The sequence below is a fragment of the Pterocles gutturalis genome, unplaced genomic scaffold (genome assembly GCF_000699245.1).
Source record: "Pterocles gutturalis isolate BGI_N339 unplaced genomic scaffold, ASM69924v1 scaffold17784, whole genome shotgun sequence".
Lineage (NCBI taxonomy): Eukaryota > Metazoa > Chordata > Aves > Pterocliformes > Pteroclidae > Pterocles > Pterocles gutturalis.
In genome coordinates, this window is record NW_010133595.1 from 22,963 (window position 1) to 46,345 (window position 23,383).

Sequence of the window (23,383 nt, forward strand, 5' to 3'; positions counted from 1 at the left end):
GTGCTCTTAGAAAATAACAATGTTTTATTAGAAGTGGATAGGCTACAGCATGTACTTCCGGTATCCCAAGTGTGATAAAGGCACTTCAGGGTTTCAAAGGGGAAACTGAGTGTATTGTGGAGAATGGCTATTTTCATCTATGCAAGTTGAAAAAATACAGTTTCCTAGTAAAAAAGGAAACCAAACAAACCACACCACTCCTGAAAAAACCCACCTATGGGGAAGGCTTCAGCCACTGCTAGGTGAGTAATGGAGGATCATAGAATCATAGAATGGTTTGGGTTGGAAAAGACCTTAAAGATCATCAAGTTCCAACCCCCCTGCCATGGGCAGGGACACCTTCCACTAGACCAGGTTGCTCAAAGCCTCATCCAGCCTGGCCTTGAACACCTCCAGGGATGGGGCATCCACAGCTTCTCTGGGCAACGTGTTCCAGTGCCTCACCACCTTCACAATAAATAATTTCTTCTTAATATCTAATCTAAATCTACCCTCTTTCAGCTAAAAACCGTTACCCCTTGTCCTGTCACAGCACTCCCTGATGAAGAGTGCCTCCCCATCTCTCCTGTAGCCACCTTTAAGCACTGAGCTTCTATAAGGCCTCCCTGGAGCCTTCTCTTCTCCAGGCTGAACAGCCCCAATTCTGTAAGCCTGTCCTCATATGGGAGGTGCTCCAGCCCTCTGATCATCTTCATGGCACCCCACTGGACTGACTCCAACAGGTCCATGTCCTTATGCCGGGGGTCCCAGAACTGGATGCGGTACTCCAGGTGGGGTCTCACAAGAGTGAAGTAGATGTCACCTGGAGGGTGTCCAGGTGATGATACATCAGTAGGGTTTCTTGACTGAAATGTCTTCATTCAAGATTATTATAATTGGAATAAATGAGGAATCTGTATTGACCACCCAGAAGGGAAAAAGGTTTGTATAATTGATTAATGCTTAGAGGGCACTCCCTCACTCTTAAGTCATCACTTATAATTAAATTTTGCTTGTCAAGTAAAGTGAGTGAACTTTATGCCTGTGGATTCACCTGGAATGAATGAATGCATGAAAGTAATATAAGAAATGAAATTACGTCATTTAAATTAAGTCTAATAAGTACTTCCTTATGTTGTTGGTATAGTAGTTTGTTTCCCATTGAACTGTGTTGAAATTATGATCTTGTAGCTTATTTTATATTGTTATTTTGAGCTGAAGTCATAATTATGTTGACCTTTCAAAACATTATTGCTAATGTTAGAGAAGAGGAAGGGAGAACAGAGAATTCGGGAACACAGTTCTGATGACTTTGATAACAAGCAGGCAAATCGCAGAATGCACTGACTGCTGAAATGACTCCAGTGTTTAGGACAGTCCAAACTTTTAGAGTGTAATATTAATGTCCTTGGAAATCGTACTTTGGCAAGCACATTCTAGCACATATTTCTTTTCTGTTCCAGACATAACAAACTTGATGCTTGACAATGTTCAGATAATACATACTGTTGGATAGCATGTGCATTTAACATAAGTGTTTAGCTGTACTTGTTCACAGATTGTTATATATCGTACTTAATTAAATTATTGACTTGATCTATTCTTTTTCTCTTTTTACCCCTCCCCACCTCAGAGTGATAGCCTTTCAAGGTAAGTGCAATTTAAACAAATTAATTTAAAGTTGTTACACTTTGTTCACATATTCTTATTTGAAGTTCTTTATGTACAAATTCACCTTAACTGCAGTAGTCAGCTGGCTTGACCTTTAAAAGGTGTTAATGATATTTAACATTTGTATGAAATATGGTTGTAAAGCTACAGTACTGAATATTTTTTTCCATGTGTGGGTGGGATGCTCCATTCTGGGGAATATATTGGACTTTGCATTTGTAATGCACTGAAAGCAGGCTGGGCATTTTGTCGAACACAGTGGATACAGTACCATTCCCTAAAAATTTTTCGGTATGAAGTCAGCTTTTACGAAGAAGACAAGAGGATCTTGTTGCCCCTCTTTTGGAACACCCTACTGAAAATTTTCTAAGGAATCTCAAGAAAAGTACTACAGCCTCTGAAAGTCAGATTTCCTTGAGATTTGTTGAAAAGGAAATGCAGAAATAGCAATAATTTTTTTAAAATGTTGATTTGTTTTAGACCTTTAGAATTAATTATTGGATTTTATTATGTTCCACCTGTGCTGAAAGTCAGTTGACTAGAACTATGACAGCATGTGATCAGTGAAGAGTGAGCACTGTGAAATTATTCTAAACTTTATTAATACCAGTTGTAATTTTGTGATTAATTGGATAAAGACATTGAAGATTTGTTTCATAAACTGGTTCTCTTGAAATACTGGTATTCACAACAAATAGTGTTGAAATCTCCTTGGTTTCTCTAATAAAACTTGGAGAATTCATCTGGGCTGATATTTTAAAGATTACTTTTTAAAACCCTTTGGTTAAAGTATTACATATTTTTAAAATAGGTCTTTTTTTATCAATAGAGAAGAATTAAACTGAAGATTTGTTTCATAAACTGCTTCTCTTGAAATACTGGTATTCACAACAAATAGTGTTGAAATCTCCTTGGTTTCTCTAATAAAACTTGGAGAATTCATCTGGGCTGATATTTTAAAGATTACTTTTTAAAACCCTTTGGTTAAAGTATTACATATTTTTAAAATAGGTCTTTTTTTATCAATAGAGAAGAATTAAACTGTCTAAGCTAATATAAAGTCCTTTAAGAATTTACATTAGAAAGAATATTTGCTTGAATTAAATATTTTAATTTAATTAAAAGATTTCTCTGCATACAAGGCAGGCTCTTACTTGTCTGACTGAGCAATTTGAAAACATTTTCACACAGAATTTGGAAGTACTGAGGGAATGTAAAAATTAAATTTGCATCAAATTAGAAGACAGTGGCTTAACTAAAATACATAATTGCATTTGGTTGTTTTCAGCTGGGTGATGGCAAACTCACAATGTTTGATAGAGTGAGTGGTCTCTGAATATGAAGGCAAAGAAAAATAAGAACTTTTCTTTTACAGATATGATACGGCATCCCTCAGTGTGTCTTCAGGTGATCGTTATGATTCAGCGCAGGGGCGATCAGGGTCACAGAGTTACCTTGAAGATCGAAAACCGTACTGCAGTAGACTAGAAAAAGAAGATAGCACTGATTTTAAGAAGGTATCTGGTCCAATAATTTTGGTGTGAAAATATAACTTTATTGCTGTTTTTCATAAATTGTCTGGAAATAATCTCACATTTTATCACATGCTGCTTAAAGCAACTCAGCTGAATGGAGGACCAGAGCAACCGCTGCAGTGGGGGAAAATATACATGACAAAACAGCTGCTGGCTTTTGCACTTTTCTCTTCAAGGCAAGAGAGAAATACAGAGGAGCCAAGATCCATTTTTTATGACAAATACTATATTTATTTTTTTAGTTGATTTTATCATTAAAACTACTTTATACATATGTGAAACCTTTTATGTTATATGTTTTCTAGCTTACATACATACAATGTAAAATTTTGTTTAGCTCTTGCTTTAAAATAGAGGAGGAGTTTGTCAAAAAGTTTACTGTGGTGTCTAATCTGTGAAGTCTGAAGCAAAAAAGTGGCAAGTATTTTCTTCATATGTGTAAGGTAATTTATGTGCTCCCTATGCAAAGCTGCTTGTGTCTATAAATATTTGGCAACAGTTCTTTAAAGTGCTTGCTAATTCTAAACATATTTAAAATCTATTAACTGATTTTTACTTCTTAGACTATTAATGTATTTGTTCATTTTACATGCAGCTCAATCATGGTTTTTAAATTTTTCAATTAATCTCACTGAATGTTTATTTGGTATTTTTAAAATTAGTATTTTCTCTTAGCTTTATGAACAGATTCTAGCTGAAAATGAAAAACTGAAAGCACAGTTACATGATACCAACATGGAACTTACAGATCTTAAGCTACAGTTGGAGAAGACCACTCAGGTTTGTATAAAAAAAAAGCATGTACTTAGCTGACAAGGTAGATGGCAAACTAGAAGCACCCCAGGGTATGGGCTGCTCTTTACTAGGCATCAGCTTTGTTTCTTATCCAAAGATGGGAGTGAAGAAGAGCACCTCTCTGTTCCTAAAGAGAAAAGACTGAAGGATTCAGGTCTTCCAACTGTGAACAAAATGTATGAGACTGCCTCCTGCCTATTTAAGTAGTAGTGGTTCCTTGCCAACACGTATCTGGAACTTCTTTGCAGGGTAGGGATAAATGCTTTCTACGCTGTTAAACTTATATTCAAACTGTCAGTCAGGATTGATTGATTAATTCATAAACCTGCTGACAGATTGGCATAACCTGCCAGTTCTTCCTGGTTGGTTAGATAGCTTTATCTTAGAACTGGAGAGCAAATAGTGCACTCCAGTTACAGATAACTGCTGTCAGATAACACTGCTGCATAGAGTAATACCAAATATGTACACAACAGTTAAATTCATCTTAAATTGCTGTAGAAAGGGTGTTTTCTATTCTCAGATGACATTTGCCACAATTTACCTGTGTAGGTACTTAAGTGTCTTCCATATGCACCCTGTAAATATCAAAGAAGTACATCAAAAAGATGTTTGTTTTGTAATGCTTTTAGATAGAAATACTATATTACTCCTATTTGCCAAAGGCTATGTAGTAATTAAATGACTTAGGGATGGTCATGGAGGAAGTGAGTGATAAATCCAGTTCATTCTTCTTTACACTTTATTTCAGTGAACACAATTTAAAATGCTTTTGAAGACATACTTCAGAAGGAGTACTAAAATGTCTAGTTGTATTGGTTTTCCTCAGTTTTATGTTGTTCAAGAACAAGTACCAATGTCTTTATTAATTTTGTGTTTCAGAGACAAGAAAGGTTTGCTGACAGATCGCTCTTGGAAATGGAGAAAAGGGTGAGTTTCTGCCAAAGATCTCTTAAGTACTCCAGGCTTTCTTTTAGTTTGTTTTGCAGCCTCTGGCTTAGATATATTTTAGTAGGAACAGAAGGCTTTCTTATAACTTGCATTTTTTAGGAGATTTGGGGATTTTAGGTTCCAAAGTGGCAATGAATGTGAGACACTGTGAGATGGAATTACTTTTAAGAAATGCCTTCAGGTTTCCTGTTGGTTCATGATAGCCAGGTTCATGATAACTCCCACTGCCCTCCAGGGATCTACTGCTTGTATCATCTCATCCAAAACAATGTTGGCAATCCAGGGGGTTAAAGCAGATTCAGAGTGTCTCATCTTCTCACGGCTTTCCAACATTCAGAGACTTTCAATTCCTCAGAGCTCTCCAGGGGCATGCGTGTTGTTTTACCATTTATTGTTGGTAGTGAAGTAGCTGTTTCTACCTCACAGACGTGAGACCTTAACCCTGCTAATGATATTAAATTAATCATAGTCTGTCTCTTTCCTTGTACTGTAACTTTTTTCCAGAGGGAGTAGGATACTGGGGTGGTGGGGAAAGAATAAGTAGGCAGTGTGGGAAAAGGGGCATCAGGGTCAGAGACAACCCTAATAGGAAAGGAGTCATGTAATAAATCCGTATGTGAGATGGACTACAGGACTTCTTTCCGAAGGTGGACACATGATAATTTTAGGCTGTAGTTTCATGGTAGTTTAAAATCCATCCCTATAAAAGTTTAGTTCCACAGCAATGTAAGGCAAACTATGTTGGTTTTGTTGTGGTCCTGGATACCTTCATGATGGTGGCCACATGTTCCTTTCTCCTCCCCTGATCCTGGAGTGACGTATTAGACACTTAAAGAGGAAGAAAACTAAATGGACTTTGACAGTAACAAGTAATACAGTATACACTTATTTACCCCTGGTAAACTTCCCATTCACTAGCCTTTTATGTTTACTTCTCAGTATTTGATGTTTAGAAAACAGTTTTTAGTTCTACAGTCCTGTCTGGTGTATAAACAAACACTTGGTAGATACTATAGGAGCACATGGGGATGTATAAATGCTCTCAAACACTTCCTGAACCTCCATTATCTTTATCTTAATAATCTTTCCAGATAATTGCAGCAGCCTTTTAGCACCTGTTTCTTCTTGATTTTTTGGCATCCTGCTGTAGACAGTGATTTAATCCGTAGAAAAGTTTTAGCAGCAGCTTTAATTGGTTTCTTGCTTGCTATCATGGCCACACAAGTGGACATTTAATTACTTCATAGATTTAGCTGCATCCACTACTATATAGGTTCCAGCTAGACATCTGAAAGCATTTTTGAACTATGACATTTTCAAGCTGAAACACACCTTTTCAGTAAAGGAGATGAGAACATTTATTAAACCTAGAATTGCACAGTAATAAAATTTAGAAAATACTGGCTTTGAATGTTATTTGAACTCAGCCTTCAGAAGTGGGTTTCCATTATGTGATTTGGCGATGTATCATCAATATTGTTCATTTTAAAACTGTTTACCAGGAAGGGGCTATTTCCGTGGGGATAGGGCTACAGATCAGATCACAGATATAAGGTCCTAGCAATACACAGGCAAAATAAGGGTTTCATTAACAACCCTTCACTCTGAAAATTACCTTAAAAGTCCTTTGCAGAATTTCATATGATGTGGTAGTAAAACTCAAACTGCAAGGGTTCAGTCTGGATCAAAATTCAGAACTGTAGGTACCTTTAACCAGTTTCCCCCAAATTTAAATTCATTATGTGGGAATTGCGGTTGTGGAGAGGTATATTTTTTGGTATTACTACATATACAAATACATGTAAGTTTTACATTTTAATAATTTTATAACGGGGGTCAATTTTTCAGCTGTGTATGTCCCCATACATCAGTCTCACTGCACCAAGACTGATTCCTAGTTGCTTTGATAAATACAAATGAGCTATTGTATAAGCTGAGAGACTAGCATGTATTTTTTTCATTTTGAGGGTTACAAATGTTCCTTGGCATACCTTATAGCGTTGCTGAAGTTTATAATAAAATTTTAGACTGCAAAAATTTCAGACCCTTTCTTTGAGTCCAGGGACTAATCAAATAATATTGGCAAGTCTTCCCAGTGAAACTGCAGTATGTTATTTTGTTGGCATTCCTCAAGCCAGTTCCTAAAAGAGCAAGCAGTTCAGGAAAAAGAGAAGCATAGCTTAATCTAATCAGAACACATATTTTTACATTAAATCTTACATCTAGGCCCGTCCATTTAAATGTTTCTTTTAAAGTAAAGTGTACAAAGATAGTGAAATAAGGATTTTATTTAATTGGCTTTTATTGCTAATAGTTGTTCTTAGATGACCTCAACATGCTAGTTAAGCAAATGAATCAAAAGGACTAACAATTTTTAACCATCTGAAATTCTGAGATTTATTTGATCATTCATCCCTTGGTAATCTCAGGAATTGTCAAATATTGCTTAATATAAGAGCAGTGACAATATGTTATTCTACAAAGCTAGTAGGTAACTGATACAATTCTAAGTAATGCAAGATGGTGTGGGGGTTTTGTTAGTCACTTGCTTACTGCAGTTAACTCACTGGTACTTACTATACCCATTACTGTCAGTCAGTGTCATTATGGGAAAAGTCTGAACTCGAAGGAGTTCAGTACATTAAGTGCTAACAACTGCAGTAATCTATTACTTTGATAAACCTTTGAAGTTGTTTGCTAAAATGAGAAAACGTTGGGGTATAACTGCACTATGATTAAACTAAATTCAAATGATTTATATCTGAAAGGTGACCGGCAAGAGTCAGTATCTACTGGGCGGTATGATCTAACCAAAGTTTTACACACCTCAGTCAATGCTGCTTGCTGTTTGCATAACACCATTGTATGCAGATGCATATGTCCACTTTGCAATAATCTGTTGCTTTTGCTTTTCACACTTTGGAAAAATCTGAATGTAGAGTACTGATAGCCGCAGCTGCTTTTAAATGAGACACACTGCATTGTCTGACACAGGAAAGCAAGCAATCGAGCTACAAACTCCTGAAGTCTGTTGCATTAGCTGTTCATCTGTCAGATGTGTTGAAAACTAGGTTCAAACAAAATAATGTAATTTAGAAATACAGTAGGGTGTCTGCACTGCAGACTGCAGTATAGAATAGAAAACCCTAAGCTAATTTTCAATAAGCTAGCTTGGGTACTGTAACCAAAGTCATTAAAAGAACCTGAAGTTCTCTACAGAGGATAATTTCTCCTGCTTCTCAGGTAAAAAGAACAAAAAGAAACAAAACTATACTAGAAACACAGAAAATATTCAGGAAACATTTATTCAAGAAGCAGGTGGTCTTACATAGCTGGATTTCTTTGGTGCTTGGCTGAACTCCTTTAATGTGAATTTGGGTGTATCCGCACTATGTTGCAGGTTATAGCGTGGACACATCCCACTGAGCTGAGACAGATGTTTCAGCTACATTTGCTTGTCTGTGAAAGCTTACACTTTTGTGCTTGTTTCTTTTAATATGGTTCCTGATAATTTTCTGCATTTCTTGTATATTAAGCTATTATGGAAGCCTAGCTCATGAAAAATTAATCCAAACAAATGCTACTTATGACCCATCTAAATTTGTGTAAAGGAAGGGGTATATTTTATAGGACTTGATGTAAGTTTCTATATCTCTTCCTCATCAGATTTTAAAATTCCGTATTGACAAAATTTCTGTATATCACTGCCATCACAAGTTTCCTGTCCACACTGTGCTTTTGGTTGTATGATCTTTGAAACTGGAAGTATTTCACTGTTACCACAGTATTTACAAGCAGTAATTTTTTAAAAATTATTTTGTTCAGTGTTAACACACATCTTCTGATTTAGGAAAGAAGAGCTCTAGAAAGAAGGATATCTGAAATGGAAGAGGAACTGAAAGTAAGTAAGCTGTTACACGTTAAACTATTAATAACAAAGTGTATGGCTATGTCAGGGCAACATGTAGTCTGGCAGTATTACTGGTCTCTAGAATTTAATTAGAAAATAACGAAATTTTATCTGCATTTCAAAATCACTCGTCATATAGCTCATAGCAAAGCCATTACGCTGGCGTAAGCAGTCATACATGTAGGACTTCTATGAAGGCGCTGAGACTTATGCTTCTACAATGTATTGGCTAACAAGAAACATTCAGAGGTGGTTGGAGTTAAATATACCTTGAGCTAATCAAGATGGAATTGCAGTCCATGTTTTTTATGTGATACTTCGTATTTTATTAACTTAAGAATAATGGTAGTGTATAATTTTCTAGATATTTAGGCATTAAATGTTGCTTCAACCTTTATCTCATGCTCTTTAAATTATGTATTAGGCAGCACATTACCGATATGAAAACTTTGATTTGTATAGAGTGAATAAGTTTTTAATTAACAAAAAGCAGTGGATAGATTTCAGACGTTCAGAAATAAGTAACATTTACCACATGCACTGATTTCCATGTTTTTCAACTATGTACAAAGTGAATCTCAGAAGGAAAATTTTTTTTAATACATTTCTGGCTATTTTTTTAACCAGTCATGCTATGACTTTTCTCATTGCCTGCTTCATCAATGTTAAGTCCTCTGTTATGATTAAGAAGAGTGAGAAGTTTGGCAGGTTTGTTTTGTATTATGTCCTTGGATATATTGGACAGGGCCAACCAAACTGGCAGAATTAAAGCATGACTAGAAAACTAGTGTAACATGATGAAACAGAAAACATTTTTTCACTCCAAAATTTTAAAGAAGTACCATTGTTTTGACATTTGATATTTGTCATTAATAAAAAGTTTCTTTTCAGTCTCTTTTTTGAGCTCCCTCTGGTGCTTGGAAATGGCATTACTTCTAAATACTTTTCATTAAAATATATCCACAAAGTTTTGTTGAAATAATTGAAGCTGACAGGCAGATGTAGGCAGAAGGCAACCACGATGCCTCCAGCTCCCTTGGATTCAGGCCAAGATAGTTTGCTGTAAGGGAGGACACCATGTCTGTGGTTCCTTGAGGGGTCTTTAGAAGTTAAATAAGCAGAAGGCAAACTATGGTGTAGGAAAATAATTGTGTTGAAGAGTGGAAGACAGGATGTGAGCTTCTATCATCAACCTGTAAATTCCTGTTAGGGAAGGCTGGGCTTCCGAGAAAAATAGAGAATGCAAATATACTGCCTTTTTTCCAAAAGCTTACTTTCAATAAGCAATATGTGAAAGTTTTAAATTAAAGATTAAATAATCTTCCTATCATTTGTTACACTGCCGTGTAAAAGTATATGTTAAATGTGTCATTATTTACAGACTTTTGAATAGGAGATTTAGTTTGTGCAATTAGGATGTTAAGTAAAGAATTCCAGGAATAGTTCTCATTGTTAATGTATCCTGAACTGTTTTGGAAAGCTGTGACTAATCACTGCTGGTTCTTAGATTGCTTTTCAAGAATGTGCCACTTGTTTGATACTTTCCTTTCACAGCGACTTATCTACTTTAAACAGAACTGTCTCTTCTAAGTTTTCTTTCAATTCAGCTCATCTCTGGTTCTTTTAAACATAATATACATGTTATTTTTCTTGTTTTCACTCCTATTTCTTTGATTCCTGCAGAACCTGCAACAAATAAAGCAGATTCAATCTTTGAGACACATAAATGAGCGACTGGTGACTGAGAATAGGGCCTTGACCCGAGTGGTTGCCAAGCTGTCAGGGTCCTGTAGGCAACTGCGCTCTCTGGACTTCTAATTTCTGCCTTCTCCTTTGTGTAGCCAGGCAGGTGTTGACATTCAGTTTGTGCTTGGGTAGAACTGTACTATTAACACTTGTGTGTCAGAAACTGACTTACTGCTGCTCGGTTATGGAAGCGTGGCTGAAGCATGGTGTCCAGTGTACCAACTACAGGTGTCGCAGATGCGTTGGTATGGTGTGGTATTGTCCATACTAGCACTGAAGCTTGTCCTCGTTTACTTGAAGATAAATTGGCAATGATCCAGGAGACCTTTGACACGTTAAAACCTTGGCAACAATTGAAAGGATTGGAGGTTGCACTAGGATACCCTGAAGTCAGTCTTTTGTTTTGATGTTTGAGTAAATGCTCAAATAGATCTGCCTCTAGTTTTCTAATACATTGAAAGTAAGAACTGAGTTTTCTTACTGCAGTATAATTGAAGTGGATAGAGTTTATACAAATTTAGTCTCTACTAAAGGAACGTTTCAGAAGTGTTTTCAGTACTGTGCATTCCTGAACAGTTGCATTAGCAACTTCATTTCTTTCATTTGTGTATTTTAGTGTTTAGAGGGGACCAAAGTCTTTCCTTTCAAAAATGTATCAGAGTTTCGAGTTGATTAATATTTTCCCATGTTAACTTCCCATGTGGTTCTGGCCAATCCTTATTTTTATCTAGACAGCTTAAAATATCCAGTTTTAGTACTGAGTTAAGGTTATTGATTTATATTGTTATATATGTAGGCATTCCAGTCGTGGACCAGAATCCTATCCTGCAAAGACTGTACAAACACAAACACAAAAAAAAAGCTGCCCAGTGTGTCAGATTGGTTCAGACTTACTAGGTCATCTGGTTCAGTCCCCTTCTGTTAAAGGTATGAACTGTTTTGAGTTTCATCCTGGAAAAAAATGGCCAGTTTGTTGTCCTTAGTATCATTGCAGGGCTGTTTCAGAAACCCACTGAAAGTTCAAAACTTCTGTGAGGAACAAAATGTTGTTTCATTCCACACCAAATCTATATGCCTTTCTTCTTCCTCTTACATAACAGCAACTGTATAAGGTGGAGGTTTCAGTGAGCTTTTAAGATCTGTAGATGAAAAAAAAAATTCCTTCTGCACAGTGATTCTTGCTAAGCTGCTTCCACTTGCCTACCCTTCCCGCTTTACTTGTTCCAGCTGAAACCAGGACAGAAGCAAGGCGATGAGTGTACATTTTTTCATTCTGCTCAGAGTTCAATCTCATGTTTTCCCCCCTAAGAGACATGAAATAAAGAGAAGGTTTATCCTTTGGCTTTGTGTCTTCCTGGAGTTGGTTTAACAATAGGATGTGGACAGAAAGGTTGTTCCTGGTCTAGGCCCTGCATTCCTCAACGTTCCCTTGTGTTAACCCTTGCTGAGTGAGTCAAGTTAGCTCACTGACCTGTCTGAAAACAAATCCCTTTATTATATTATTTGATCCATCTCACCCCAGCGTTGTTGAATCATTAAACTAACACACAGAAAGCAGCAGGAGCAGACTGCTGCATGCGAAGGGAGAGCTGTCCCTTTAGGGCAGCCCGTTTTGCATCAGCTTCAGTTAACAATGTGGTTTTTCAACACAGCTGAGCTAATCTAATGACTGCTGTCCACAGCCACACATCCATACCATCTTTTTTTGCTAGCGCTGGCATTCCTTTAACTATCGTAAGCCAGTTCAGGGTGTTAACCCACAGAAAACTATTCAGTACTCCTTTTTGTACAGAGAGTTTTCAGTGGCGGATCACTGTCAAGCTTGAGGAGCCTGGATAGCAAAAGAAAAGCAATGGAAACGCAGCAGGGAGGCTTGATGTGATGATGGTAGCTTAACCATAGCAGTGTGCCTGATTCATCTGAACAGGTACCTTAACAGCTCATGAGCTTTTTGTAATCTTAATTTAGAAAGCTGTTTTGTGTGTAAAAATTCTTAAATCCTCTAGCAAACACAGACATTATTATTACTGTACAGGTCTTGGTTGGCTCCACATATGTCAAGTGATAACTGAATAATTATTTGCTCAGCAACAGCACTGCCAAGTTCCTAGCTAGTCACCCAATACAGATAGGCAAAATAGTGCGTTTGTAATCCTAGTCAAGAATCTCATCACAGGAAGATTCTTTGCTATTTTAGTGAGAAGCACATTGGAATTCAAAGCGTTAAGTGTAGTATGTAACTGTAATTTTACTGAATTTACTGCAAAGCTTTTTTTTTTTCCTGCAGAGGGGCATTAAAGCTGTGTGGTGTCACCTCATGAGATGTTTGAGTACCATAAGAATGTGCTGCTCCAAGAAAATTGTATAAATGTCTTTGGCAAGGTTTAAAGTGTGTGAGGATTATTATAGATCAGAAGCATAAGTATTTAGGTTACTTGAATTTACCCTTCCTGATCAATCTCCTATTACTCATAACGGCTTTTGTCTCCTGCCAGTCTTCCCCTATTCTTTAGCAGACTCACAACAAAAGAGAAAATATTTTCTTAATACCTATTCTACCTGTTAGTTTAATTGGGATTAAAGTCTGTCTGCAGAGATTTGCAGGCATATAATGGTACTGGATTATGTTAAAGCTCTAAATTTGAACAGCAGCTTTTTTTGTTAAAATAGTTCACCAGAAGATATACCACTCTGTAATTCTGCCTGGATGTAATTCAGCATTATGGGCTGCAGCTCACTAGTCAGTAAGTTGAAAGAGGACTGTGACATTCCTGGAGTTACTCCAAGGTTTCATTGGAGAGCAAACATGACAACACTTGTCGAGATACATGTTTAATAAAACCAAAACCAGACTCCCTTGCTTCCTTGTGTGTGGCAAGATGAAGGCTGTTGTGGTTTCATCCAGGATCTTTGGTATGAAGTCTGTAACAGAATGAAAAGGAGGAAGGAAAGGTGTTAGTTGCTTTGCCTGAACAAGTAGCTGTTTCATTGTTTGTAGATACATGTCATAGAACAACCCCAGGCTTATCCTAATATTACAGGTGCATGCACAAATGCATAGTACACGTGCCTGTTATCTGGGTATGACCCCTAGCACGTGTATCTCAGACAACAGTAGTTGTTTTTTACAGCTTAGAAAACTTAACACATACAATACTTGAAAACTGCAAAATGATTACTCACGTTGCCCAATTTCAAACACCTTAAGTGTCTTTTTTGAAAGTAAAATCACCATTTGACAGCACTTTGTTCAGAGCACAGCTCTCATTTGACTATAATGGAGCTTCCCTCTGACTCTGTGAAGAGCTCGGTTTAGGTGGCTTGCCCCAAGCTCCACCATGGAGCAGAGTTGGAATCCAGGTTAGCAGAATGATTTTTACTTATTTTAATTGTAGAGATTACCTTTCTTCCTCTTCTGCTCTTCCGTTGTCTTCCTTCCACATACTTTGGTATTTGCAGGTAAATAAACTAGAGATCCTATAACCTCCATCATCTTCAGTGCACCATCGTGTTTCACTGTCTGCTCTTCGGTGAACAGAGTGTGGACAGGAATCCTTTAGAGGAGATGCGTAAATGAAGCCTCTAGTTTAATGCACAGTTAATTAACCCTGCATTTTTAAACTTCTCAGTTCTTTCTGTTCCATAATAATGTTCTGAATATAATGGGGTTGAAAATGTAATTTTGCTTGAATAAAATGAAAACAAAATCAGTGATGAGGAAATTTCATCATGAAAAACGATGTAGCAGTTGTTACGTAGGTCACTAGCTGGACTTAGACCTCTTGCGTGCACTTGCCCCTGTGGTTACTGAATAACCGCTCTGCAGGAATAGGCTGTTACCTCCTGTGCAAACCTGCTGCTAGAAACTATACATGTAATTTAGCCATGAGTATGATAGGCGGTTTGTTATCAGTGTGTGAATGTAGATATGGAGAACTGCCAAGATTACTTCTGGTTTCTCTGACAAGTTATATTCTCCCAGTAGAAACCTCTGTGCGCTGACTTGTCCTCCTTTCCTGTCTGATCCTGTCTAACTCTCACCTCACTTGCCTTCTGCCTTCTAGCTTTTGTGCTTGTGTGTCACCCATCTCCTGTGGCAACCTTAACTTGCCATCTCCTAACTTGTATGCCTGAGTATGCAGCCTGGTGTTTCAGTGATCGCTTTCAACGATCTGATCTTGTGTGAACTATGCTCTTCAGGGATATGATCTCAAATTATAGGATGTGTGCTTCGACACGAGTTTGGAAGTGGTTGGAAGATTAATGCTATGAGCTAACAAGCTGAATCACACTGTAACTGATCAGGATGAAATCATCCAAGAGCACAGTGGTAGATGTGCTTAGCCACAGCATGTTTTTTTGAAACTCTGCAAGTGCAGTATAGACAAGCCTCTTTAAATTGTTGGTAGTTGACAATTTTTTGTTTTGCACTGAAATTTTGAAGCATTTGATTACTTTCCTCACACTACTATAAATGCTTTTGTTAGAGGCTTGTCACCTGCACCACCGAGTTTTAGTGCATCTAGTCCAAGCAAATGAAAACTCCTAATCTGTAACTCTTAACTGTGTCATGCTAAAAAGGTGAGATCTTTCTGAACTGTTGATATGAAGGGGGAGAACTGCCAAGAAGCTTAAACTGAATAAAGATTTTTTTATCCCCAGTGCTTTTCTAGTCTTGCTGCTTTTACTTGGGGTGTAATAGCAAATAACCATCATGTTTTATTTTTCATAGATGCTACCAGACCTGAAGGCAGACAACCAGAGGCTAAAAGATGAAAATGGGGCCTTGATCAGAGTTATAAGCAAACTTTCCAAATAAAGGGTTTACTACAGCAGCAAATAACGGTATTGCACATCACTAGTAACTCCAGTGGACCATAGTATGGCAGTCACTGGAAGTGTGGGAAGATCCCTTGGAGACTGTCATTTTCAGATATCCTGCCAAACGCCCTCTTACCTGTGTGTTTTTTTGTATCAAGATCATTGTTTCTGTTAAAATGCAGCTGCTGAGAAGATAAAATGACTGAGAAATCTTGTTTACAGCTACAGCATAATAAGGAAAGTGTTCAAGGCCAGATACGCCTCAGATATTTAACCAGTAAGCCTTAGTTGTACATAAACACTTTTACATCAACAAAAGCTTTCAGCTCTCACAGAAGACAGTTACTCAATAACGTTTTTGTTGTGCCACAATTCCCAGTTTTTTTCTATACTCAGTTTTTCTTTAAGTTTGGATTTTTTTTTCCCTTCTAATTATTCATGTACCAGATTTTCTTGTACAGTGTTTTCACAGCTTTACCATTTGCAGAGACCACACACCCTTTTAAATTACATATTTGTGTAGCTACCTAGAGTTGTATTGTCCAACCACCTGGAACAGAGATGTTTGGTGGAACATTTGCTTTCACTGTTTGTGCAATATGCATTTATTTCCTATACAAAATGCTTTAAAAGTCAGTTGAAACTAGAAATATTTTAAGAGTCCTGTTTTCTGCCTTTATTGGTCACTTTAAAAAAAAAAAAAAAGTTTGTAGTGAAAGATGTTAGATCCTGTAATCGTCACATTCATTTGAGCAGGTACTGAGTGATGCTGTATATATAAATGTGTACTGGTTTGATTTTTCAGACCACCACGTGGCATGCTTGAATATATTTCCCTAATGCAAATGTCTGTTAATGCAAATTAGGCTACTCCAGAATAGTGTGTTTAACAAAGTTCATTAATTTTTATGATATAAAGAATTTAGACATTGTACATTGTATGGAGCCCTATCTTTACAAAAGGTCTAAACTATATAAAATACTTTATTATCTTTTCCTCCCATTTTTTTTCCATTTGATAGTGTTCACCATAATAAAAAATTGCATAAATATAACTGCTTCACTACATTTCACATACCTGTATTTATCTGAGTGCTGTCCAAAACTGTTGTGCTAGCCAAAGTAATGTACTAAATCATTTGAAAAACATAACCCATTACACTCACATTAACGTTTATATGCACTGTTGTTGCCATGTGAGAAGGCATCCAATTTGATAACACCATTGTGTCAGACCATTTTATACATTTCAGTGGCCTTTAAAAACAAAAAAAGTACTTAAGATCGCTTTTGTTAGAAACGGCTTTTATATTTTCACTAAACCATTCAAAATATGACATCCTATTGGCACATAGTTTATTGTCTAAAACCACTGAACAGAGCAGCCATTAAAACAAATTGTACATTGTAAAGCTTGTAGTAGCTATTGTATTATTGATTATATTGTATACTATATTAAATGTGAATTTGTACCCCTTCATTTAAAAAGGTCATTGTGTTCTACTGCCTACTTGGGGGGTGGGGGTTAGTTTTACAGGGGTGGGATATGTTTTGGTAAGGAAGACATGATGTCCTCTCTCTGTTGATTGGTTTTTTGAAGATGTAAGGTTATGCTCTTACTACCAAGCTCAGGATTCTTGATTTTAAAGGTACATGGATAGTTTGAGATATCTTATTGTAATTGATCTGTATGAGAGGTGGGTCTGAACCATAGGGACTTCCATTGTCTTACGCTAACATAAAAGAAAGAATTGAATGGCTGCAACGTATTGAGTTCTGTTACAAGACAGTTAGGCATATTCTGGATTATATTTGGTAAAGTTTGGGTGCCTGTGAATGATTAAATACGTGTTTCTAATATTTTAGTGTTTTATATTTAGGTTATTTATTCTTTATATCTAAAAAAATGAATGGCTACTGTGCTATATTGATTTTATTGGTAGTACTGAGCAGACCTTGTATCTGCATGAAACTAGTTGCAAAACCCACTATTTTGGAAAAAAAAATGTATTTTGACATATACAAATAAAATGAATACAAACTATTTTAAATGTGTGAAAGTTTTACTGAGAAGACATTGAAATTTGTTATGAATTTAAACCATGTTATAAGTTTGCTATTTAAATTCTTTGGTGGGCATTTTTCATTCATTGCGTTACTTGGATGCAAAGTTCAAGTATCTTTCAAAGATTGTAATCAAGTTGTGATTTTTTTGCACATCATTGTACATGCACATCTGTAAATGCAACAGTAAAAATGCCATATTTATGCAATCTGTAACAACTTGGACAAATGTTTATATATTTTACATAAACCTGTCTGCGTGCAGAATCTGAGAACCATTTTTTACGTGATATTAACCAGATCTCACAAAGCAGTTGCTAAACTTGTGTCTCCGTCTTATTGTTACTGGTCGTGTTGCAAATCAAACACATACCTAAAAAATCCAGCTACCACAGAGAGAAAATGGGTAGTGGAAGACTGTTTTATGATTTAGGAGACAGTTTGCATATGAGAAATATGTTACTGCTGGCTGCTGACTCTGGCAAGCTTACTTAAGGTGACTAATGGCTGAAATGGTAATTCAAAACAGCAACCTAGATTTTCAAGGGGCTTGTCACAGTGTGGAAAGGGATCTTTATGTCCCAGAATTAACATCAATACACATGGAGGCATGGAATTAGCTGGTGCTGGAGAGCTACGAGGCAAAGGGCAGGGCCAGAACCAGCCCCAGCCATGAAGGAAGCTGTAACCTGGAGAGGAGGAGTGACTGCAGGTGGGAAGCAGCTTGGGCAGCAGAGCGCAGGGAGGGTGGAGGCAGCATGGCTGTGTAAGGACTGTCTGATTTAATGGCTCCAAAAGGTAGCAGTTACCTAGAAGAAAAGACTCTGGAGCTGGAACTTCATTTTTTTTCCCACCTCGTCTCCCTCATCGTAAACAATTCCCTCTGGACCTCCCTAGTTCCTACTACATACCTCTTTCCGACTTTTGCTGTTTCCTTGCCAGACTCCTGAAAGAGCAGTTATAATTCATATCATGTAGGTTGGTGTGTTTGTTTGCTCAGAACCAAGTACAAAATGTGAGTCTCGGTATTCCCTCCTTTAGAAATATCTTCCATGCTCAACTTTGGTTTGTGCTCAGATGAACATTAAACCAGTGGGTATTACTCTCACCCATTCAATATTCCTGGCCATTGTCCCTTCGGTGGTCTTTTAAGAGCAAATGTGTTATCATAAAAGAAGTGTCCTCTTGTTTCTTTTTTAGAAAGAGTGACTATTGACATGTCATCTTATAGAAGATTAAAAAAAAGCGTGCTTTTGGGTAGCTGAAGATACCTGCTTTACATGTGCGTCAAGGGAGAAATTTTAATTATTTCCTTCACCTTTAATCACACTGAAATGGGCTTCCATATGAGATGGGTCCTGCCCCTGCCAGCTGACTTAACCATGAGATTTATAGTCAAGCGTGAGGGCACCACATAATGCCAAAAACATCCATATGCAGGTAGACAGGAAATCTACATAAAGAAAAACAGGTGGCATGGAGGAAGTATGCCACAATGCTGAACGTGGAAAAGCAACACCAGTGTCAGAAAATTAACAGTTCACATGGAGAAAGGCAGGGGCCACGTCAGGACAAAACTGGTCAGGAGTCAGTGTTCAGGGCCCCACCCCATCCGAACTCCTGAACAGAGAAAAGTTGTCTAAAGTTGGCAATAGGATGAATTATGCCTTGCTGCTGGCTTGTATTACTGCCAGAGGGGGTATTAATTTCTTGTTAAATGAAGTTGTGATGATGAAAATGATCATGACACTGTCTCTTACTTGATCTGGAATATCCTGGAAATGGCTTGACTCTCCAGAGCTGGCACTCCATGGTTCCTTTATGGGCACCTTGAGATCCATGCATACAGCATACCAGCTCCTCTGGAAAGCAACACACACCCACTTGTCTCTATCGTGTCGCTTGTGATCTTATGGCAGAAGCTTAAATAGAGGTGGGTCAAGTCTGCCACAGTGCAATGTGGTGCAGCCACAGGTTCTGGGAGCTCCAGCTGCACCTCCCCAGAGAGCAGGGGAGCAAGGAGTGCTGGGGGCTCTTGGCAGCTGTGGCTTCAAGCCTGTCCAGTATGGCAGGTGTAGGCGGCTACTTTTTTTAGTTACACTGAAAGTCACTTTTCCCCTTGTAGTGGTAGCTTCAGCTTCTCTAAATTGACGTGATGCAGTGTGGGCAGCAGATAATTCTGGCACCTTAATTGTGCAACTGAGAGGTTAATATGTTTTATAGATGGAATTTAATTTCTCACTACAATCCAGAGGATGGTCACAGCAAAACATGAGACAAATTCACTACATAACATACAGTTTAAAAAAGAAAAAAAATCACAGCTATACAAACATTATAGATTTTTTTGTGGAGCCTATTTTCAAAGAGAGTGGAGAAACACTGTAACCACATTGCAGAGAGTTGCTTCACCACCTGCTTTAAGTCTCAGAATAGTTCTGTTGCAGCTCTGCTGATCAGCTCTGTGAAATTAAAGGATTTTCCCATGTGGGAGTAGCCACTCTCTTGGGGAACAGAAGAACTGATTTGCTTAAGTTTTTCAGAAGTTCTTGCTGTTCGTGGTTATCTACACAATGTTAACATTTAGCTATGGTGATTCAGCTTCCCTGAGTTCCTCGGTCAAAGCCACTAATAACAAGGATAAGAAATGCTGGTGACTAGAGTGATTTGCTTTCCATTTGTTTTGATTGCAAGAGCAGCAGTTGGGGTTTGTTAGAGGGTAATACCAAGTATTATTGTGCTCTGCCTCAGCATAGATTAAGTAAGACCAGAACAGTCCTAAAGGTGACTGCAGGTTCCTGCACAGAAGGCAGAATTTAAAAAAACACAAAACCTCCCAAACCCACAATGAATTACTCACACTTTAAAGGGAGCGCTGCTGCCACACTGATGAAGTCACCAGCTATTCTTGCTTGTGTCAGCACCTCCCCATTTTGTATTACTGATTAGATAGGAAAAGTATGTAGCCTTTAGAGAAAGGAGGAACTGTTCGGTTTTTTCTCTAAAAACATCACCTGTTGGATGTCTAATGTTTCTGGTCTGGCCCAGGGATAATTACAGCAGGGACAAAAGGCCCACATTCCAACTCTTAATTATTTCACCCTTCTTACTTGGGTTCTACACGTCTGTTTTGCAAACCTATTAAAGCTTAGCAGAAGAGGTTAGACAAGACAGCACAATTCATCTTCCAGTGTGGTCTTTTCCCTTTGTTTTATTTGCTGGAGAAAAAAAAAAATGGGGGAGGCAAGGGGAAGGGGTGAGAACAACTTACTTATTTCCTTGGTAGTGACTTTCTGTGCTCCACCTTTTCCACTACAGAGTCCTTTGAGCAGACACTCAATTCATCTTTTAGCAAACCAGTGCAGGGAGAAGCTGTGGCAGATCTCACTGTCCTGTGCCTCCCATCTGACCACACAGCCTCCAGTGAGACCCTGGCATGGCTGCCCACTGCACTTCCCTTTGCCCCCTCATCTCTGTCCAAAAGAAAACAGAAAATAGCCCTGTTGCCCTCATTTGTGTCTACATCATATACCCTCGTTTTAATTCTATGTCTCTGCCTCAAAGAAGGACAGGCCTGATCTGAGGAAGTTGCTACATTACAGCTGATGCTCTCTGTGAGTGGTTACCTGGACCTGCACCCCAAGTCTTCCAAATAAAAGAGCATGACTTTGTTGTATCAGCTAGTACAAAATACACATTTACACAAAATTTACACGAAATACACATCTAGCTACACAGTCCAGTCACTGTCCAGAAAGAAGATTTAATGAAAAAGTGAGTTTGTTTAAAAATCCACATTTACATCAACTGCTCATACCATGGGTGCGATTCTCCAGCTGTTATCAGCTCACCTCTCTAGCTGTATGAAAAGCAGCAAATTACACTAAGTTCTTTCCTCCCACTCAATCAGTGGCTATAGGTGCTGCACTATGTTTAGTAAATTTGCCTAAACTCATCCTCAGCTCCCCTTGTACAGAATGCCAGGGTCAGTGAAAATCAGAGAGCTTTCACTACAGACTTTTAGTCCCGTGCATAGAAAAGGAGCAATCCCATTTCAAATTCTAAGGGGCGGTGGCTGGAGGGGGAAGTAACGCTACTCAGGGACTGAAGTGCTAATATTACTTTAGCAGTTCCAGCCTAGACCCGATGACCCCGAGATCAGTTTCCAGCCCGCGGAGGAGCCCCGGCCCGGGGAAGGGCGGCGGCGGGGCCGGGAGGTGGCACCAGACGGCTTCCCTTCTCCTCCGCCGCTCCTGCCCGGCTGCCGCTGCACCGGCTCCCCGGCGGCGGCTCAAGGAACGCAGGTGACACAGGCAGCAAGGCACAGCCTGTGAAACCCCCTCGGTGTTTGTCTGGGAGGGCTGCATGGGTTCTACAGCTTACCTCCCGACCTTTTTCCCCCAACAGTGCTTAGGAATAGCTCAATTGGTTCGTGGAAATTCTGCCTCTGCTGTAAGTTAAGCCAGCTCTGGTGTGGCAGATGAAGCGTGGCAGCGAACAGCAGTCACAGTTTAGACACAAGGGATACACTGCGTTAGTCTGAACGTGGCAAAGACTCCTCTTAAATACCTTATCCTGAAAGCCTCTGAAAGGAGCTGCACGGTTTAACGCCCTGGGAACGCCAGAGAGCTCTCGGCTGGTGAGCTGAAATCCATCCCTTCAGGGGGCAGAAACTGTACCCCAGGGAGGGCTGGCCAGCGGGTCTGGGGGAACACGTGTGTCAGCGCTGACAGGGACCCGCTGCACTGTGAGCGCTCCAGTACTGTGTGAAGAGACTGACAGACTAGGAGTAGACACGTACCGAGCACCACACGACAGATCTGCTGCAGCTGAGAGAGAGGGAAAAGCAAGAAAATAATCCTCCGTATCAAAATTTGTCAAGCCAGCAGTTCATAGCAGCACTGAACTTGGCTGAAATGACAAAACACTGCTTAACTCCTTCTTGCTCAACCCCCTTTCAATACGATTGCTTTATAAGCATGTAGCTTTGCTTTGTGACCAGAGCACTCTGCATACTGTGAGGTCCTTGGAGTCCTCCTTTTGCACCCTTCAGTCTCTCCTCCCTGTTCATTGCCCTGCAAGCACATCATGGGCTCTCACATCCCTCTCCAGTCTCCTCAGCCTTTTCTCCTCAGCTATGCATGGATAGGGTTCTGCCCTATTTCCAAGCCACTGTATATAATTATTTTCTGTGTAAGAGAGGGCTTTGAGGTCTAATTAATTTCCCTGTTATTCAGGGTGATAGCCACAATAACCAAAAGACCCCAGAAGCCACTTCCCAGGGATCTTGAGCAGCCTGAATTTCCCCGTGTCTGGGGAGTGGCACTCCGAATTGCTACATGCAGACACTGAGGGTAAGAACTCCCTTCATATTTTACTAACAAGTCACTACAAGCTCACTGACATGCCACAGCTGCTGGAGAGAACTGGCTCTTCTCCATCTTCTGCTCATCTCAGCTGTCAGTCTTCTCAGTCGCTCCTGTGTGCCACCCAGCTCACCAAGACCCTCCTTGGATATTCAGTTCCCAGCACTTTTCATTCAGTCCTTCTCGCACTTGCTGACTATTTCTGCCCCCTTAGTCCATCTCCCTCCCTTCTGCTTGCTTCTTGCGTTTTCTACTCATTTGCTGCTTCTCTCTCCTGTTTCACTCCCCCTTCAGACCTAACCTCTGGTCGCTTCTTCCTGAGCTAATTGCTCTACAGCTGTATCCTCTATTGACCTCTCTGCTGTCCACAATTCCTCTCTCCACAGCTCTAGCAGCCTTAACACTTTGCGTGCTCTCCTTCCAACTCTGTTATTCACCTCCAGTTCCCTGCACTGCCTCATCTCAAGCTCCTCAGAATCACACATCCCATTAACCTTTTCCTGATTTTTTTTTTTTTCCTGATAATCTAATCTTTACTCAGCAGG

General features: G+C 38.9%; 1 protein-coding gene across 1 annotated transcript in view; it reads left to right on the top strand.

Moving 5' to 3' along the window:
- The window catches only part of LOC104467507 (protein phosphatase 1 regulatory subunit 12A-like), a 38,065-nt gene extending 20,616 nt beyond the window's left edge, over positions 1–17,449 (top strand). The window contains exons 13-18 of the mRNA XM_010081299.1: positions 1,613–1,629; positions 3,026–3,167; positions 3,861–3,965; positions 4,863–4,910; positions 8,782–8,832; positions 15,320–17,449. Of these exons, the coding sequence (XP_010079601.1) occupies positions 1,613–1,629; positions 3,026–3,167; positions 3,861–3,965; positions 4,863–4,910; positions 8,782–8,832; positions 15,320–15,406 (450 nt within the window). The 3' untranslated portion in view covers positions 15,407–17,449. The remainder of the gene's footprint in view (positions 1–1,612; positions 1,630–3,025; positions 3,168–3,860; positions 3,966–4,862; positions 4,911–8,781; positions 8,833–15,319) is intronic.
- Positions 17,450–23,383: the final 5,934 nt, after the last annotated feature.